The sequence below is a fragment of the Taurulus bubalis genome (assembly GCF_910589615.1).
Source record: "Taurulus bubalis genome assembly, chromosome: 11".
Lineage (NCBI taxonomy): Eukaryota > Metazoa > Chordata > Actinopteri > Perciformes > Cottidae > Taurulus > Taurulus bubalis.
In genome coordinates, this window is record NC_136599.1 from 11064302 (window position 1) to 11083862 (window position 19561).

The following is a 19561-nucleotide window of genomic DNA, read 5'->3' on the forward strand; positions in this document are numbered from 1 at the left end:
CACAAGAGATGCAGAGCAAACTCTGGAAGTGAGAAAGGAAAAAGGGAGTGCGTTAAAATAAAACACAGGAAAGGGAAGAGAGGTGAAAAATGAGACCTAAAGACACAGAGTGTACTATGACTTCTTCCGAGGAGTAGTAATAACTTCATTTATAAGCTCCTGTGTCTGCTTGTTTCTGCATGACTGTGTGCTCACGCTCACGGGAGTCTACGGGTCCTGATGTTTCCCAGCTGTGTTCCACCACCAAACAATATCTCATTCAAAAAGCAACAGCAAAAGCCTTCCAGCCCCTCCCCATCCCATTATCCCTTGTGCTCTATTTTCACCCCCACAAAAAACTCCTCATCACCAGGCAACGTAGTGTAATCAAGACACATGTGTATACAAGAGTTTCCTTTATGGATCAGGATCTGAAAAGGGGGGGAAAGCAGACACGTGAGGGTGGTATCAACCATGTCGGGCAGCGAGCAACCGTCGTCTGTTTCCTTTCCCCCCTTTTCTGCTGTGCACATTTGGTTAAGGCCAAAAAATGGCTAACAATGCTGCTATTCAGCAAGTTATTTCTCTGCTCCTCAACAGAAACACTGTCATCTGAAGATATTCTGAGAATAGGTCAGATAAGTGGGGGTACAAATAAATACTGTGATTCGCTGATGGAAAGGGTATTCCTTATCAGAACTTCCTGTCAGGATAGGAGTCTTGATGCATGGTGGGGAAATGAGAACGCATCCATCTTTTTTGCAGTTGGGTTAATCTAATACCAACAGAGCGGCACCAAAGCAGAGTCACAGGAAGCTGAGTGGTAGTACTGGAAAAGTTGATGAACACTCACCAGGAAACAGGAACGCTGGTGTTTCCAATGGTGACCATGCAGTTCTTCTCTTCAGGGTTGATCATGGTGGGGATAACTGTCAGAGAGGCACTGGTGTTAACTATTGGGCGGGATCTGTGTATAACAAAAAGAAGGTAGATTGAAGACATGAAGAAGACTCCCTATGTAGATATGAAGGGCTGACAACTTCTTATTTTCAGGTCAATATAAACTAATACAAATATAGTTATACATATTGTATTCCCTTTCTGCTCAAAGATCCCCTAAAATGATACACACTAGCATTTTAAAAAGGCACAGTTTGACATTTCAGGAAATATGCTTATTGAGAGTTAAATGAGAAGATCAACACCACACATCTCTGTCTGCTAAGTAAACAGTTAGCTCAGCTTAGCACAAAGACTAGACACTAGGGGAAACAGCTTGCTAGCCCAAGGGTAAAACATCTGCACACCAGCACCTCTAAAACATGTGCTTTTACACAGATTGTGTTGATTAAACAAGACAGATGTGTAAATTAAAGTGAGCTTTGGACGTGCCAGTAGGTGGATTTGGACAAAGCCAGGCTAGCAGGTTCCCTCTCTTCCCAGTCATGCTAGACTAGAATAACAGTACATTTACTGAACACATTGGATTTCTGAAAAGGAAAGGGAATAAGGAAATATACACACAGACTTCATGATTACATACAGTATGTGATTCAAAACAACGTACCTATAGAGAACTGCCTTATTAACACCAAAGGCACCAACAATGAGATCTGAGGGAATAAAGGATCAGAATTAGAAAACATACTAAAAATATTTAAAAAAAATAGTGATGGCCATTGCATACTTGCAACCCCACTCACCTGGGTATCCATTCATGTCCAGGTCCTTGGCACCTCTGAGGGCAAATCCAAAACTGGCAGGAATCGCACCAGCAGCCCACTGGCCAGTTATCACCTGAGATGGCTTTTCCCTGAGTCCTTCTGAGTATCCGTTATAGATGTAGACCAGTCCCTGCCGATCATCCCCTCCAAACGGACAGCTGATAGCCACATCTGCCAAAGGTCAAAAGACAGGAAAACTATTAGACTGTAGCCACATGTAGTTCTGTGCAGATGTTAACTCACGACCGAACATTCCTTTAATTAACAAGCCTTAAAGTGTAAGGCCAGCGGCTCTGTGGGGCTATACTTCGGCTTAACTAAATGCTGGGTTTCAGCACAGCTGAGGCTAATTATGTCATTAGTTTTGCTGGTATTTGGTCATAAACGAAAGTTTTAGCAAATTCAGGATGAAATTCAAATTTGCTCTTCTCATAAGTAAAGGCCTGTCATAGAAAGAGGCCTATTATGAATTGGGTAGCGGTGGTTTGTCATTGTTAAAAAGTTGGTCCTCAAAAGACAAAGTTTGGGAAACACTGAGTTAGACAATTAACCTACCAAACCTCAATTTTTCAAATGAATCACACTTGTAAATATTTAAGCTTTTCAATAGAATGGAATATAAAATATCTTATTGTAATTTTTATTTTTTATTTACACATACATATTTAATTATTTGCCTTTGTTTACTGCTTTATTACTAAACACTAATCCCTTTAAAAAGCTGCTACTACTTAAAACTCCCCTGCATACCATTTAAGTCAAAAATAGATCACAATGCTAACTAATTTGACTTTCAATATTCCATCAATCCCCCTGCTACAATCCCCATTCTTACCATTGAAACCATCTTGGTTCAGATCTCCCAAAGGTGCAATGGTGCTGCCAAATCTCCCATACACCTGGGTGCCTGTCAGGTAAGGTAACTGGAGCTCCAGGTTCACGGGGCCTCGCTGTAGGTAAACATAGACCCGGCCCATCTCTTCCAGGCGGCCATCGGAGCCCCGGACCATGAACATGGGAGCTCCCACCAACAGGTCAGCCATCCTGGAGACAAGAAAGGAACATCACAAATTAATTTAAGGTTAGACCCATCGACGCCTGTAATGGGTTGATGGTGGCATCCAATCTCGACTCTGCCAGCAAAATTATCTAGCAAGGAAGGGAAGGAGGAAGGCAGGAAGGGAGAGAAAATCAGACAACGGGCAAGGCAACTACTCACCCATCACTGTTGATGTCAGTCGTTGCCACTGCATACCCAAAATATGATCCCATCTGTAAAAAAAAAAGGTTTCCATTACTGAAAATCTCATCATAAGACATTGACAGCATATTTGGTTTGTGCTTAGATAATACAAAGCACTCATACTGCACTCTGCGTCACATAAAAAAGGGAGGCTTGAAGAAAACATGAAGGCCTGATGGGTTTAACAGGCGAGGCCCAGTTTGGTGCCGTTTCTGTTCCAGATCAGTTTAATTTCCTGAATTTTCTGTCATGAACTTTGAGTTGGAAAAGCACATTGTAGGAGGAGTGTGAATTACCAGAGTGTAAGCAAATTCACTTGCAATTTTATTTATTCAGCTGAGTCAATCATCACCGTTTAAACAAGCTCAGTGCCTTTCTACTCTCACAACCATTTGCACAAATTGCCACTGCACTTTCCCCTCAATAACTGAGCTTTACAGCAAACCACGAAAGAGACCAAAATCTAGTTAAGAGAACGTTGTAAAGGAAATTGTTTTTGCTTACACTGTCTCAACAAATTAAGAGCTCTGATGAAGAGCCGGGAAATGAAAACACAGAGGAAGTGGAGCATGAAGGTTGCTGAAGCTGGAGCTCTCCGACTCACCTGCTCACCGGTGTAGTTAATCATGGTCTTCAGATCTGTTCCGTTGAGAATAGACACCTGCAAAACAGCAGCCACATGTGGTGAACTTCTTTTCATACGTCCTAATATAAGCACAGTCTCTGGTATGGAATTCACTGCAAAAATAATTCCCACTGTGACAACATTACTACGGTTGGTTTCTTTCTTTTACTTTCCTGTATCGGTGCCAAATCTAAAGCCCAGGCCTTTCATCCTAAAAGCACCAAAACGGGAGCCAAAAAGCTTTCTTACCGAACCATAAAGCATGAGTCCTTTTGGAACGCCGGCCACAAAATCTGAGGTGCATAGAGACATGAAGCGAAGATTAAGAGGGGGACGGAGGGGAAACATACACGTCAAGCCCAGAAGTAGGGTATGAGAATTCCAATATTAACAACGTTTCCAGCTCAATAATCATGTAAAATATTGTAGCTTTTGTTCACTCCAGCTGTAATATTTGCATTGCTATGCGACTGCCGTTATGCGTTTTACGTTCTGCACGCCTCACCTATCATTGGCCATGTGCGTGCATGCCTATTTTGTTGACTTACCTTCCACCTGATCACCACTGAATTCCCCGACAGCAATGGAGTAGCCTGTAGACAAGAGGACAGACGTCAACCTCGGCTTGAATGGCAAACAAATGAGATGTAAAATGTGCATTCATTATTAAAGCACCATAGCTTCCCTTACCTTGGTAACTGTCATCATGTTCAGCCTTCACCTGTTTGGTTTGGATCTGACCCTCCACAGACTGCATGAAGAAGCCCGGATAGTACGCTTTGATGATGTCCTCCTTAGCTGCAGTGATCACCTGACCTGAAGTAAGACCAAAGTGCAATAAAAAAATCAACTTGGAAGAACATTTCGAGGCTTGGTTTTTCTAATTTTCACGTAGCTAATTGGTATGCTATACATACCTTGCCAGAAGTAGCTGCCTGGGCCTCCTAATACCACTCTGCCATCCTGGAAGATAAAACTCACAAAATTATTACAATGATTAATCCCAGAAACCTCTGGTGGTTCACTAACAGATACTTTGTTATTACCGTTGTGAAGTCAGCACTGAATCCTCCCTGACAGTAGCCTTGTCCCACCGCATCACTGATCTCTGAAACACGCAGGAATGGAGTGGTGCGTCATGAACTATTTGACATAATAATTATTTCATAATCCAGAACTTCTAATTTCTAGGTATTACTGCATCAACAAAACATTTCCCCTTATGTGACTCCCATATAGAGAGTTGACAGTTACCTGTGCGGCAGGGAGCGTACTCCACAAATTTGGTGAAATTATGGACTGAGAGGTAGCAAGTTCCTGTAGCGTCAGAGTGGGGGACATCCTGTTCAGTCCGCCAGGAGTAGAGAGGGGCACAAGCCTGGGTGAGAGAGGAGGTGGAGAGAGATGGGGATTGTCGGAGAAGAAAAGGGGAGGTGATGAATGGGGTGAGCTTTTAGGTGGGAGATGTTTTCCTAGTTGCAACATCACACTGGTGAACTCAGAAGGAGACTTCGACTGAGGTCATCGGTACATCTGGAGCAGGGTAACCACCGTAACTCAACCCAGGTCACAACCCATACTATCAGACCAAACAAGAGCCGGCTCATCTTTTGACTATTTTTTATGGTGTGTTGAGACTGGAGGTGAAAACTGGACCCCAGTGACAACAACTTAATGTGTGAGACAAATTTCTCAAAAAGAACACAACGTCTGAGTGAGACATCACTCAAAGTAGACTGTTTCTCACAGTGTGAAGCAGGGTTCACTGAAAGCCATAATCATAACAGCAGAAAGCACCAGTGTTGTGGTGCGGGCCAACCCCCAAAATCACCCCCGAGAGGGTCAACTTACCAAAATGGTGTCCCCGTGAGAACGCACAGTGGCGCCGAACCATTGGTGGGACTTGAAATCAACCTGATGTTCTGTGTCGTTGAGCAGGACGGTGCGATCCCCTGGGAAAAACATGAGAAAATGACACTGAGTAATAGCACTATGAAATAACATGCATTCCTTCATGTGGGTCTTGAGTTTCAAAATTCTGAATCCCCCTCCCAGGCCCTTGGAAACATCTGGACACTTGGCAGAAAGAAAATGTAACACCAGTTGTTACACAATTTTTCATGCAAAGACAAACAGGGTGAGGATTTGAAAAGTATGGCATTTGCTACTCGGCCACTGTTCAGGAGATAGTACTTCTCTTAGCTTGGCCGGGTTTGGACTGCACTAGCTTAACCTCGTTGACCCTTCGCTCTGTTTGACCACCTGGCCACTAACGCTGATCTCCCACGTCAACGCTTTGACAGTAGCAGGTGACATGACAGATGGTCCGGGGAGTCAGATTGAAAAACACAGCTTTATTGGCGGACAGATGTTACGTCTGTGCAGCAATAGAGAATGAAATGCAAACAAATTGATTCGGCAAGGAAGTCACATACCTTCCATATACACTCACACACACTGAGGGCTTCAGAGTATGAGCTGAAATCTTTAAGGGAAGTTCAAATGTGAGGTCAAAAGCAACCGAGCCACTCCCACGTAACCCTCTGAAGACTTTGTCAAACCACAGGCATATTGCAAAAGAGCAGAACAGGGTCTGACGCTAGATGCTGCAAGAGATCATGACCTATGTTGATGTGAAGAAAGAAAGCAGGCTGTCGGCCCCTACACTTTCCTCCCAGCCAACTCAGCAGCCTGGAGCTGCTCCGGGTCTTTGTCGAAACAGCGACGGGGCTGGAGTCCAAGGATAACACTCTGGCCCGGCTTCCTCATAGCAACCTCCCAGTCATCTCTGTTTAGGCACACACTTCTCTCACTCTCTCTGTTTTCATTTTCAATATTATCTCCATCTTCCTATTCATTTTTCTGACACTATCTCGCCCTAGCCTCCCTGTCTGCACGGCCTTTTCTCTCCTGTGCTGCTGCCCCTCACCCAAGACAATAAGCAGAGAGATTATAGTTTTTTTTTTTAATAAGCAATATGCAGAGAGCTGATAGTTTTTTAATAACCCAACTGTATTTCTGCCTAATCTCCAACATCGGGGTTTCCTGCAAACATTATTCATCATGAGCCTACAGCTGTGAGCTCTGCCTTCATGTGTGAAAAGAAGTGTTTTAGCCATACAGCTAATAACATCACCAGCACTTCAAACGGCTCCTTGTACGCATGTTGCTTTAACTAATCTGCTTCAACTGCATGCTACTTTTTCTTAAAGCATACACTTTAATATTTTCATAACTAATGGGTGTTTGTTTTGACAAGGCCAGTGCAAAGCCACCAGGGAACGGTAGGAGCTGTGGCTGCCTCCAAAATCAAATCAATCAAAAAGATACCAAAATTAGGTTGAAAGATAGTACACATGTTGAGTATTTCGTGCATCGTAGGCAGCGAGTGACTCTGTTAGTATGAGTCATGTTACCAAAGCAACCAGTAGCAGCAGCAGAAAACTCCCTTGTAATGCATAACTGTGATCAGTTATCTATCCATGTAAAAGAGAGGGAGGCACATAATGCCTTACTAAGCTAAAGCTCTCGCATGGTAGCATTAGTTGCAGCATTAGTTCTGTGTCACCAGAAAGGGTGATGAGAAGTTATGTTTGTTGTCTGGGAGAGTCGGAAGGAGATTGAGAGTGGAGATAGAGGGGTGAAGCCAGAGACGAACAACATGCCATCTGACCGAGGTCCCCCTGGGAGGCCGGTTAGAACGATGCGCTGATGTGACATGGTGCCGGGCCCGGTCTCTCCCGGGACTAGCAGAGGAGTGTGGGGGTCTGGAGTGCGTCCATGGACTCACTCTCGCCTTTGAACCGTGAGTGAGACGACAGCCATTAGTGGAGTTAGAGCCTCTGTGTGTGCGTGTGCGTGTGCATGTGCATGTGCGTGTGTGTGTGTGTGTGTGTGTGTGTGTGTGTGTGTGCTTCAGTTGGGTTGAAGACAAATGGCCAAATTCACTCATCACATCAGCTGCCCCTGTGGGAGTACCGACAGCAGGGGAACAGAGGGGGACAGAGCGGAGGAACAAGGCTCTAGTTTCTCCCTCTTTCCTTCTTCCCCTCTGGCTTTCTAACCCTCCTTCCCTTCCTCCCATCCTGTATGTGCCCTTCTCACACCCTCCCTACTGCCCTCGCTCGCCTTTGCTCCTCCCAGATCCATAGACAGGCTCTTATCTCCATGGAGGAGGAAGTGGATGGGAGGGGGTCTCTGGCCACTTTGACCCAATTAGTTAGGCTAATTAAGAGGGTCTATGCACTGTGGGTCAGAGCTCAAACACACCGAGAGACAGTGAGACCTATGACATACACTATGACTATACGCTAGTAGAAGGTAGCACTCCTTTACAATAGCATTCGTAGTGGAGAAAGTTGAATGAAATGAAAAATGGTTTGTTTACATCCGCGGTAATATTGTGCTCCTATTTGACAATATATCCAATCATCTTTTTTTCATGTAAAACAAAATAGGAAGTGTGCTTACGTAAGCTAGCACCAGGACATTTCAACCAATAGTATCATGACATCCATCATTCAATCTACAACTTTTAGCAACAAGGTGTGTGTGGAGACAGTCCTCTGTAGCTAGACATTTGATATAAATGTATCTTGTATAGAACTACAATATTCTGTAGGACAGAAGTTAAGATGCTTTAACTTTCACTTCGCTGGGACTTCATAAAAAAGATTCTACGCTGTCTTTTTGTATTGTTCTCGTATTTACTGTCAGAATCGTCAGAGAAAACCGTCATCCATGTAACAGCTGCCATTTGCATGCATATGTCCATGTTTTGATTGTTCCTCGGCTGTATGGTGGTTCTGCTGTGATCCAGATGTTGGAACCGGCTCTGGCACTCTGATCAGCTGCTTCAAAAGGCCCTTAGAAAATATGAAGGACACTGTCTGACAGCCCAGGGGACAAACCTTCACTGTGAGGCCTTGCTGCTTGCACATGACATCACTCACTGTGGCCTCCAGCCAACGACACATTTTATGTTGCAAGGAAAAAACGTGCAAAAATAGTGGAGCAAAGGGTACCCAGCAGTGGTGTGTCCAATAAAAGAATATTGTTAAACCAGGCTAGTGAAACACTCAGCGGAATATTCCTCCCTATTGTGCATTACAGACAGTGAATTTAAGTTGGCCCACGATGCTACGCTTTGATTTCTTAGGAAAGAAGCCAAAAGCACCACGGTAACTGTCCCTGTGTGCGCGTGTGTGTGTGTGTGCGTGTGTGCGCGTGTGTGTGTGTGTTTTAGGGCAAGTTCAATCTAAAAGCTAGCAGTCATTTTACTTTGGTTGTCCCTTTCCTCACCTTGCTATGGCTCTATAGTGCACAGGCTGATGGGCAGCCTGACAACATACTGAAACATGAATCCAATCATTAGACATCCTCTTGAATGTCCTTGTGTTCTCTCAAACCACCTAATTCTGAATTCAACTGGAGCCACCGGCGGTGTCTGCTTCACCCGTCATACAAACAGGACATTTCTTTGTGAGAACTATTTGTTTATTGGTTGCTTATCTCCCTCATAGCTCCAGGGGCAAGGCAACACAAACACGACCTAGGTGAAGGAAAGAGTATCCTTCAAAAACCTCTTCAACACCCCATTATCCTTTTCATCCCCAAAGAGAGAACAGGAACAGGAAAAAAAGGTTCACCCTGCGTCCAAAAACCCAAAGTAGCTGACAATAGCTCAGTGGAGTGGAACGCTGACGCCTGATCCGGACCTGTTTGCTGACAACAGGAGCAGAGAGGAAATGCTCCGATGGCTTCAAAGGCATACAGAGAAGCAGCAAACCTCTGCTGTTTTGAGAGAATTTAAACACCACATCCAGTTTCTTAAACCAGGTAGTCACATGCAATCTGTGTACAATTAAATATCATACAATTAGAACAGCATTTGGTTTGGCTGTACAGTCGTCAGACCTTCCCAACAGCTCTATTCTCATGCTTACCTTCAGTATCAAACTCGATGGTGTGACAATCTGCTTGGCTGAGGCTCCATGGGCAGTAGAAGACAGATCCTCCCTCTGTAACCTGAACCTGCTTGGTGTTGGCTTTTGGAGCTCCTATCACCACACTCACACTGCAAAAGAATGACAGAAAGAGAGACAACTTGCTATTAATCTAATGTTATCCGCATTTCTTTACCAACCCTTTGTTAAGGTGTGTAGCTCTTAGCCTGGCCTCAATTAAAAGTTGCATTCCGGACCTCCGACTCCACAGCTTTGAACATGACGCATGAACGCATTTAACCGCTTAGCAAGCTGTATTCTGACTCACAAGCAAAACATTTTAACAGGTTGCAGCATTGTTTTACATAATCCCCATATAACCAGGGGGAACTGCTGCTATGTCATGTGCACATGTGATGCTCACAGACACATTCATTTGTGCAGTCAGGAGAGGCACTCACATGGTCACACAAGCGTCCCTCTGGGACAGGTTCAATAGGAAAACAGAAAAGCAGACAGGCTAAGTGGAGTCATGCTCTTGTTTCTTCAGCTGTGCCACTAAACTTACTTCCATGTCCTGGGAGCTACACTGTACAACTACAACAAGGGCAGCCGACCACTTGAAAAAAATCAGCGAGGTGGCAGGTGAGTCTTCAGAGATAAAAGGAAAGAAGAAACATGAGGGATGGTACGATAATGGAGAAAACAGAGATTTGGGCATGGTAACGTTGGACACAATATCCCCCAGTAGATAATGTGTCTTAAGTGGATGATTTAGCCATTACCTCACTCTGGACCCACTTGACTCGACAAGCATCACAGAGACAGATGCAGTCACTGGCATTGATGTGGGTAAAGGAGGCAAGGGACCACTGAGACCAGACGGTGTCTAGGGGGCTCCAAAACAGGAAGAGCACACCCTTTCCTGCCCCAGATCTTCCAACAGTGCACGAACGTTTACATTTTTGGTTAAACTTAGCATTCTTGCCCGAAGGGTACTCAGCAGGGTTCAGGGGAAGACGGGAAAGCCAGCATGAGTCAAAACAGCAGTTAAACCATGCAATATTCCAAGGCTTTGTAATCCACGATAATTAATCCCACTGAACCTATCTATTACCTCAGATGACAAAACGCACGAAGGTTTTGGGATGGCTTATGGAAAGAAATTTAACGAAGAAATTTTAGAAGGGAGCCAGAGTGCGCTGGTGGTCAGGACAAAGCTTTCAAATCATTTCGTCATCTGCGCTTTGTGTGTAGAACAAAGGGAAGGTCACAGAGCAGAGCATATGGGTTTAATACCACACCAATACTATGGCCTCAATACCTCCAAAGAGAGGAGATACACTGCAATGCCAAATCCAAATGGAGCAGAAACATGTTGAAAGAGAGAAATAGAAACAAACCAGTACGACTTTGAGATTTTCTGACCACATAAGCAGAGCCAGAAATATCCAAGTGGAGCATCAGAGCTCCACCTGTGCAATAATCTAACAATCAGAGGGGCTCCCTGGTCAGGGATTCTCACATTGAGAGAGCTAAGGATCTCCCTCTCGCACACAGATATGCACGCAGTCAGTAAATATTTAACACAAGCAGACCACACTAAATAAAAGAACAACAGGGCCGTACACGTTTCGGAGCGGACAGAAGAACAGAAACCAATTTATGTTTCTACAGTAAAAACCTTTTCCAAATAATCTGAATCCACATGTATGCAAAAAGCAACACAACTGGAGGAACATGTATACACTAACGATGCCAAGGAAACTGGAAGTAGCAGCATCTTCTTTGTGGAATCAGATCTGAACACAGTCCAGCCATAGTTGGCTGAGGCAGCTTTTCAAAGGAAGGGGGGAAAAAAACAGGAAATAACATAACAAGCAGATCATGCTTTAATCAGCAAGTTGGCGGTTGAAGCGAGTTTTCAATACCATACACAGATACGCGCAGATGTGCGGACACACACACACACACACACAGATTGATAACAATCTAAAGGCACTAAATGAGGAGGAATTAGCATTTAATGGGTCTTTATCTGGTGAGGATCAGTCTAGAACTAAACTAGTGTTTCTCCGCCCTCCACCTAATCAGCAAGCTGTGTGCTCAAAAAGGTAGAATTGGGTATCATTAGCATTTAATGAAGCTGTAACGGAGTCGGCTGAGTGCTGCATTACAAATTCCTTTGTGAAAGGAGGCGGAGTGTATGACCGACTCTTGGTATGGGGATGCAAATATATGCAATTGGTAGGGGGGCATGCAATCCTCAGCTGTTCAGCTGAAGGACAGACTCATCAGTTTGTGTCCAAACCACTGAGGCTAAAGTGAGTCTAGGCCAAGGTGTTCTGAAAGCTTTGTAACTTGACTCCTACTTCTGATTGTTCAAAAACAATTCTGAGGACACCCTTCCCAAATAAATAAATAAATAAAAAAACATGATGAAAAAAGAAACTGTGGGCTGTAAATGTGTGTTATGCCACTATCCGCTGTAATGAAAATAAATATTCTGCTTACCGTCACCCATCACTTCTGGCTATTAGGAATCCATTTGAATGTATTCAGGGTCAAACTTCCTCACCACACGGTTTGGAGTTTTTACTGCCACATTAGTTTTCCCTTTCAAATACCGATACATTTCACTGCATCCCAAGGAATTTGGCTGGCTAACAGTAAAGATTTTGTCTCGACCCAATGACGTGCCATAATTGTTGTGGTGAGGTTCAAACGTAACTTGTCATTAAAACTAAGCATTTTAATTTGACGTTATTCATTTACAGGAATTCTTGAGCACATAAAAAAAACTTAACATTTTCTTAATTAAATCTACGTGTGGACCACTAGATGGCGCTCTAAGGGCCACCAGGGGGCCTCAGCCCAGTGGGTCGAGAATAGCTGGGAGACAAAAGGCTGTTCTCTTCTCGGAGGGATTAAAAGCTGAACCATCACAAGTTTGATGGGGATCACAGCTGACAAAACTCATGATGAATCTGAAAAGCCATGACCAATCTTTAGTTCCCTGACATGTTTTGTCTACTGGAGAATTAAACCATTCTTCACATGCTCATTTGTCAGTTCCATGTTGCCGTTGACGAATATCTAATCCATTTCACCAGAGAGCGACTTGAGCAATGCCCTAGTGGGGTAGTAGGAGGATGTGAAGCATTGGCAGCTTCAACATGTGGAGTATAGTCAACCCCACCAGCTGCCATACAGCAGCCACTTATGAAGCATTAATTAAACTACTGTAAGCGATTCGGGTTGCAAGGAAGGAATGCGTAAACAGCTTCACTGTGACTGAGAACTGGGTTTGTCTCATTTGAAGCTTCAGCAATCAGAGGACATTCTACAAAGAAATCCTTCCCCACACCACATTTGCCAGACTGTAACCACAATTTTATGTGGGGTTGAGAGATTAGGGGTGATGCAGAGTGCTGGAACTTGCTGATGTGACACTTTCGCGCATGGCCATGGCTAATACGGTTTATGATGAGGTTACAGAAGGAGGTTGTCAGAGGGCAAATTCCTCCATTACCCCCCGCCCCATTAGCCTCATTCCACATTTAATTGTCTTCCACCCAGCTGCAAAAGCTGATGTCACTTGAACACTATTATAACCGCTTTAAGCTAGAAAGAGGGGGAGGACAAATCGCATATGTTAAGCCTGCCAGTGCCGGCTGCAGTCACCACCTGCAGTCATAAACACGGCTCAACGAACGCTGTGGCACAGACAAAGGAGTTGTGTCCTTCAAACCACAGAGCTATCAACAAGTGCTTAAACACTGGAGTGGCTCCATATCAGTAGAGAAACTCAAATTCAGCGACCTGATCTGAGCCAGAGACAGCTAGCTCTTGACCTTCACTGCTCTCGCTCCCTCAGCGGAGGCAAAATGCAACAAACATCTCAAAAGAATCCCTTCACCCACAGAATGTAATGGTACCTGGATCAATGGGAGGAGACAGTTAGTTGAAACGCTGAACAAATTAATGAATAAGTGCATGATGTCATCTTGCAGCAATATTGACTTTTTGAAAGCACGCGTGGGCACTTAGAGTGAGATCAGCTGAGTGACAGAAATGAGAAGGACAAGTAGTGTGTGATGACTTATTCTAGACCATATGGAGCCACGCGAATATCCTCACGTCCTCCCAGAACCAAGGCCAAACAGAAGCGTTTTGAGTCCTTACGTCTGCCATATGGACGAGCGTCTACTCTAACTCACACACCAACACACACACAAACCACATACACACACACACACACACACACACACATGTTCTCAGTGCTGCTGTCCAGGAGCCTGAAGATGATGAGAGTAGCAGTGCCTGCTGGGATGGCGTGTGCTGACTACAGAGAGTCTACTGTGCGGAGCTGAAGCCACATTTCTTGTCATAACGGTCAGATGGTACGGTAAAAAACAGATAACAGTTCTGTATGTGGCTTACAGGCCTGGAGCAAGTCCTTTATGACAACCTATAGACGTTTCCACATTCCAGGATGTACTTGAAAAGGAGCCATTGAGATGTGGCCCCGCACAGACCAGTGTGGATCAGATAAACAGTCCAGTCTGTCGAGGATCTGATTCCGCTATCACCACAAAACCATTTGCCTGGTATCCTCAAAAGCAAGAAAGTGCTACTGGCCAAGGTAGCCAAATAATGTTTTTTTGTGCCTTAATGATTTTACGCTACTCTGTAGCTGTAAATAAGTCACTATCCTGGTAACTGAATCAGCAAAGTCCACACCAAGCTGATTTCATGATTGCTGCTTTAACTTCCGACTTTTCAGCTGGCAGCAATCATTCTGTCTGTATTATACCATCCTGATGGCTGCTTTTGCAGTTAATGTGTGAAAACCAGCAGCTGCTCTGTCTAAACCACAAACAAGGCAAAAAAAAATGAAGCATTTCACAAGTGGCAAGTGAGACATTTTAAACATCCTGTTACTCTTGAAAAACATCAAAATGGCTCGTGGTCGAGCGACCACATTTTCTCATACCATACTGTTTCCCCACCTCTACCCCTAAATGCAACCCCTCCCACCCCTTTTCACAGTCCAGCCGCTCTAAAATCCTTTAACTGCTGGTGGTTCACACCTCTCCACAATGCCCACGTCAGGGGGTCCAGTCCTCTCACCTCGAGATAGAGAGACTGTTGTATTAACGTGATGATGGGGGGGGATGCAGCTGTTGAAACACTTTGTCTGTGCACCCCCACATGCATACATATAAAATGCACATCCAGAGACAGTAATGGCCAGAGGTTACGTCACATTTCCATTCCAAAAATGAGATGCTAATTTGAATTCCAGCCAGTGGAATTTTATATTGGCACAAGCAGACGATGGCGTCATTTGCGTATTGCTATATTAAGGATAGTCTTTATCAGGTTCCCATAGATGTGAGTCATTTAGTCATCTGGGGTTAAAATAAACCAGGCCCCCTGGCAGTCAGAGATTAAATCTAGCAACGTATGAGTCAGGACGACCCTGACCAACGGCTAACTCCATTCCAAAGTAGACATGACGTCCTCCGGGCATTCCCAACTCAATGAAGCAGACGTGACAGCAAGGTCCACGGGCCCTTTAAACACATCAACACCAAACACACTGACATCTTTTTCCAGTGAAACACACACAGGCTCATTATTTAAACCCCGCCCCCTTTACCTACAGACCAGTCAACGCTAAACAGGCACTTTATGTTCGAGACAGACTGCAGTGTAGCCAAGCTAAGTATGTCCCAACTGACCTTTGCAGACACGAACGCTCGCAACCTACTGGCCTGATTATCATAGGTGTGTACAAAGGTTGATAACACAAAGTGAAGTTAGCTTTTGTCAGAAGACCATGAATTAAGAAAGAAATGAGTCATAGGGAAAATGACTTAAATGGAAAACAGAAAACAATTTCTGCCATCAGACAAAGGGCCCCATTGTCTGCATGCAACGACGAGAACCTGGATGAAGAAAAGCTTGGCAACACAAATATACAAGCTGTGCTCCTGCAGCTCCAACACTTACTGGTTTCATTTCAAAACAAGGCCATAGAAAAGGACACCAATGAAAACAATCACACAAATGAGAGTGATCATATGTGGAGAGGGACCACTGTGAGAAAACACTGCAGCATTAGTGGCCAAAAGAGACCTCAGTCCAATGTCAACATTAGTTCAACTCTAACCCTGTTCTGTTTGAGAGGGTAAACTTCAGGAGAGGGACCTCAATGGACCTCAATGGACAGACTGACCCCAGCGTGTGTTGGTCATGGCCAAACAATTCGTAAACTCGTGCACATCCGACATGTCACTGAAGCGCATACAGGGACTGGAACATATTACTATCTCCATCAGAGGGTCATCCATCATTGGACATAGTTTCTTAATGGCACTATAAATCTCACTCAAAGCAGTTCAAGTCTAAAAACAAGTGGTTATAAATGTATGTTTTATCAAAAGTCCAACATTCAACCGACACCAGAACTTGTCTTGTCCTTTCATACACTCCAGACCAGGTCTGTTATTATTTACAGACCCTTGACCCATCGACTCCTATCTTCAGTGTGATCCACTCCCTCATCCCTGCCTGGCACCGGCGAAAGTAAAAGAGGAGGCAGTTACTGTTGTTTGATTATTACGTTATCTGAGGAGAGAGTCAGCCCTCAGAAGTTCTTCCCATGATGATGAGGAGGGTGTGCGTGGGACTGACATACAAGCATGTGAGTTGACCAAATAACATACACACTGACTCAACAGGGGATCATATATCCTCTTGCCTTCCCTGTGTGTTCTGACAAGAGCCTTCATACACAGTTCACAGAGACTATCCTCAGGCGTTGTTCCATGGTGGGCTGTATGCCAGTGTCCAAACTTAATTTGATTACACCAGGCCGAAGGGCACGACAGACCCCACCGCGTATATAAACTTGTTGTCAAGGATGAGCGTCAAACTGGGAGAAAGTAAGCCTTTGTGTTCGCAGGCCTGTCAGAGGCATTTATGGATGGTCGAATTATCCTCCTCCCTCGTCTCTGCATCTGCCATCCGTCTCATTTTGCTCATGTAACTGCTGCAGTCCAACCAGTGATGAACACAAGTTTCGGCGCCAGGCTAACAGCAGCTCCTTCTGACAAGAAGAAACTCCCTGTGCAACCCTCAACTGACCTCACCCCTGGATTCCAGCTACTCCCCCGCTTCTCCCCATGTCTCCCAAGTGTGGGCGATGATGATGTGATGGCAAAAAAACAAGAGATAACAGAAACTCATTTCATGACTCTACTGATATGCTTCCACTTCTAAGAAACTGTGATTGAAAAGTGGCAGACACGAGTGGTTTGCCGATAAAGCGATGAGTCATGATCTTAATTCTGCTCTCGCGTACTTTGTTTGGTTTGACATTTGACTTCTGAATACATATCATCCACAGGACAATTACAGGGCTCAGAGTTGTAGGAGGCTACATTTAAACAGTATTCTTGTTCTACAGGAGCATTGTCTCATCTCCTCCCCCATGAGCATGGCATCCCATCTGGAGAAAAAGTTCAGGTGAAGTCATCATTAAGATGACGTCTACTCGGCTTCATACTTAATGAGTCGAGGAGAGATGATGGGGAGAGCGGCTAGACAGTGGGGGGATGGATGAATTAAAAAGCCCTGCTGCAGAATGACATCAGCATAGGAGGAAGTAAGGAGGGGGAGGCTGAAGAGAGAAGAGGGGTTCATGCGTTCAAGCTTCACATCTTAAATCATACCGCTCTCCTGAAGTTGCTGCTTCCCAGGCAGAGAGATGAAGACCAAGAGCAGCAGGCTTTTAAAGAGACAGCGCAGGGGAAGAGTAGGGGGATGTCCCCACGTCTGAGAGTCTGACCGTCCAGGGAAGTGGAGAGGAGAAACAGGGAAACTAGAGCTGCTGCTGGCGGCCCACTCGGCACAAAGCCCTTCCTCAAATCCCAGCATGCTGGCTGGTTGAACAGTGGGCCGCTGGTGCTGCTCAGCAGACACAGACTCCGCCAGGAAGTCTGATTATGTCTGAGTGAAACCTTGACTGCGGCTGCACAACCTTTTGTTAATGATTATGACGACTGCAGGTTTGGGTCCAAGGCTCACCAAAGTGTACTGAATGTAATGCAAAACAAATGCAGATATGTCAAGAAGGTTTAGTTTTCTTTTTCGCTGCATCCACGTTGATATAAACACTACATGCTCCTAGGACAGTCAAAATGTCCCACACTATTATTTTCTCCTCATGCTACTATTAGACCTGACCACAGGCATGTATGCATGAGTCCCTCAAAAGGACTGATGCCAAAAAGGAAGAATGCCAGACAATCACAGCATGCTGGGTGTCACAGGGATCCCATCCCCACTGAGCCAAGAAGCATCACAATCAGCAGCAGCTTTTCAGACCAATAAGACATGATGGCGAAAGGTTGCAGTTAACAGGCTTTTGTTCCCTGGCGTGTAAAGGCGAAGGCAGGTTAAAAGGTCAGAAATAAATGTCATTTTGTAGAGCAATAAGATTAGGATTTGAGGAAGATTGAAAATATATATATTGGTTAATTATATTTTCATGATGAATATATACATTTAAAAAGTAGGAGTCTTTTTTAAAACACAAATTCACTTATGAGTATATTCAATTGCAGTAAGTTGCGTGTGCGATGTGCGTCGGGCATGAATCCTTCCAGTTTACACACAAAACCCCGATATACATACAGTCTATGGATTGAATGCCAGAGCCGCCACAACATCATCCCACATACGAGCTGCGTGTTTCCTATTGGAAACTTCTTCTATAACTTTAACAGAAGAGTTGTAAATGTACATTTCTTGGCAAAACATCTCGTCCGCCGTGGAAAGTTTGGACGCTGCGGCGCGCAACATATTTGTGAGAAACTGGGCTTCTCGAGGCGCCCGGATAGAATTATTAACAACTTTCAGTCTGCACTGGGGCTTGTTGCTGAGAAGCCCCTTGCTACGTTTTTATGAGATAAAAAAAAAGGGAAATGGCAGTACATCTGTTTAAAAGAACTCACCTGGCAGAATCGGCCAGATAAAAGTCAACAGCATATCCGAAGTAGCTCCCGTTAGGTCCGCTGTAAACAGCTGGGTTCTCCACGTCCAAGTTAAACGCCTCGCATACAGAAACAGAGAGTAATAGCCCGCTGATACAAAGGAGCGACCGGGCGAGGAGGGCTGCGATCCCCGGCGTCTTTACGCGAAACCGTTCCAAGCCCATATTTGAGAATAAATGAATCCTCTCAAATTGGTTTGAAATGTCAAAATTGTCCCAGTTTTTTTTTTGCGCGTTAGAGTCCGCAGATCAAGCCTGAGAATGTTTGTGGATTAGGGCTAAAAGTGCATCCCTGTGACTGTAACCGGCCAATGTCTCATTAATGCTCCGTCAGCTCCTCTCTCCTCAGTCTGCTTCTCCTCTCTCCGGGCCCACGCCTCCTCTGCTCACCTCCTCACGAGACGCGCAGCAGCGAGGAGTTCCCACAGCGGTGACAAAGTTTGGAAGAGGAGGAGCCTGTGGTTCCCTAAAAAAGAAAAGGACACTTCTTGGTCCACTAATCTATCATGTTTACCAATGCGGTGTAAATGTGGTCACTTTTGAGTTCAATTACTTTTTTCTTTCTTTTTTTTTTTTAATCTGTGACACAAGATTATTAACTAAAAAGAACAATGGATCAAAAATCCTCCTTTTGATTTTATCTCACAGTTATCTTGAGCTTGTGTGACTGTTAGGGTTCAGGTGAGGGTTAGATAGGTGATGGGAAGGTCAAGAAATCCTCACATGGCCAACCAACAGATCAACTATTGAGATGGCGAGCTGTGACTTAGGTACTCTTTTGGATCTTTATCTTTTGAGGTTTTCACTGACTTTTTTTTCTTCTTCTTTTTTTGCACCAGATCCTTCAATGATCCCATAAACCTGATACAACTAGCAATATGAACTGCCACTTCTCCACTGGTCAAATAAACCTCCCAAATATATGATTCTCAAAGACTTATTTGAACAACTCCACACTAATTACACCTTTCTCACACACCC

At 44.5% G+C, this 19561-nt stretch overlaps 1 protein-coding gene across 1 annotated transcript in view; it reads right to left on the minus strand.

Annotated features, from left to right (window-relative positions):
* Positions 1 to 18745, minus strand: part of itga5 (integrin, alpha 5 (fibronectin receptor, alpha polypeptide)) — a gene marked incomplete at both ends in the record, with an annotated part of 32552 nt that extends 13807 nt beyond the window's left edge. The window contains 15 exons of the mRNA XM_079225622.1: positions 833 to 946; positions 1547 to 1592; positions 1683 to 1874; positions 2539 to 2747; positions 2923 to 2975; positions 3551 to 3607; positions 3821 to 3864; positions 4120 to 4164; positions 4262 to 4387; positions 4489 to 4534; positions 4618 to 4679; positions 4826 to 4949; positions 5423 to 5523; positions 9517 to 9647; positions 18543 to 18745. Coding sequence (XP_079081748.1) covers positions 833 to 946; positions 1547 to 1592; positions 1683 to 1874; positions 2539 to 2747; positions 2923 to 2975; positions 3551 to 3607; positions 3821 to 3864; positions 4120 to 4164; positions 4262 to 4387; positions 4489 to 4534; positions 4618 to 4679; positions 4826 to 4949; positions 5423 to 5523; positions 9517 to 9647; positions 18543 to 18745 — 1553 coding nt within the window. The remainder of the gene's footprint in view (positions 1 to 832; positions 947 to 1546; positions 1593 to 1682; positions 1875 to 2538; positions 2748 to 2922; positions 2976 to 3550; positions 3608 to 3820; positions 3865 to 4119; positions 4165 to 4261; positions 4388 to 4488; positions 4535 to 4617; positions 4680 to 4825; positions 4950 to 5422; positions 5524 to 9516; positions 9648 to 18542) is intronic.
* Positions 18746 to 19561: the final 816 nt, after the last annotated feature.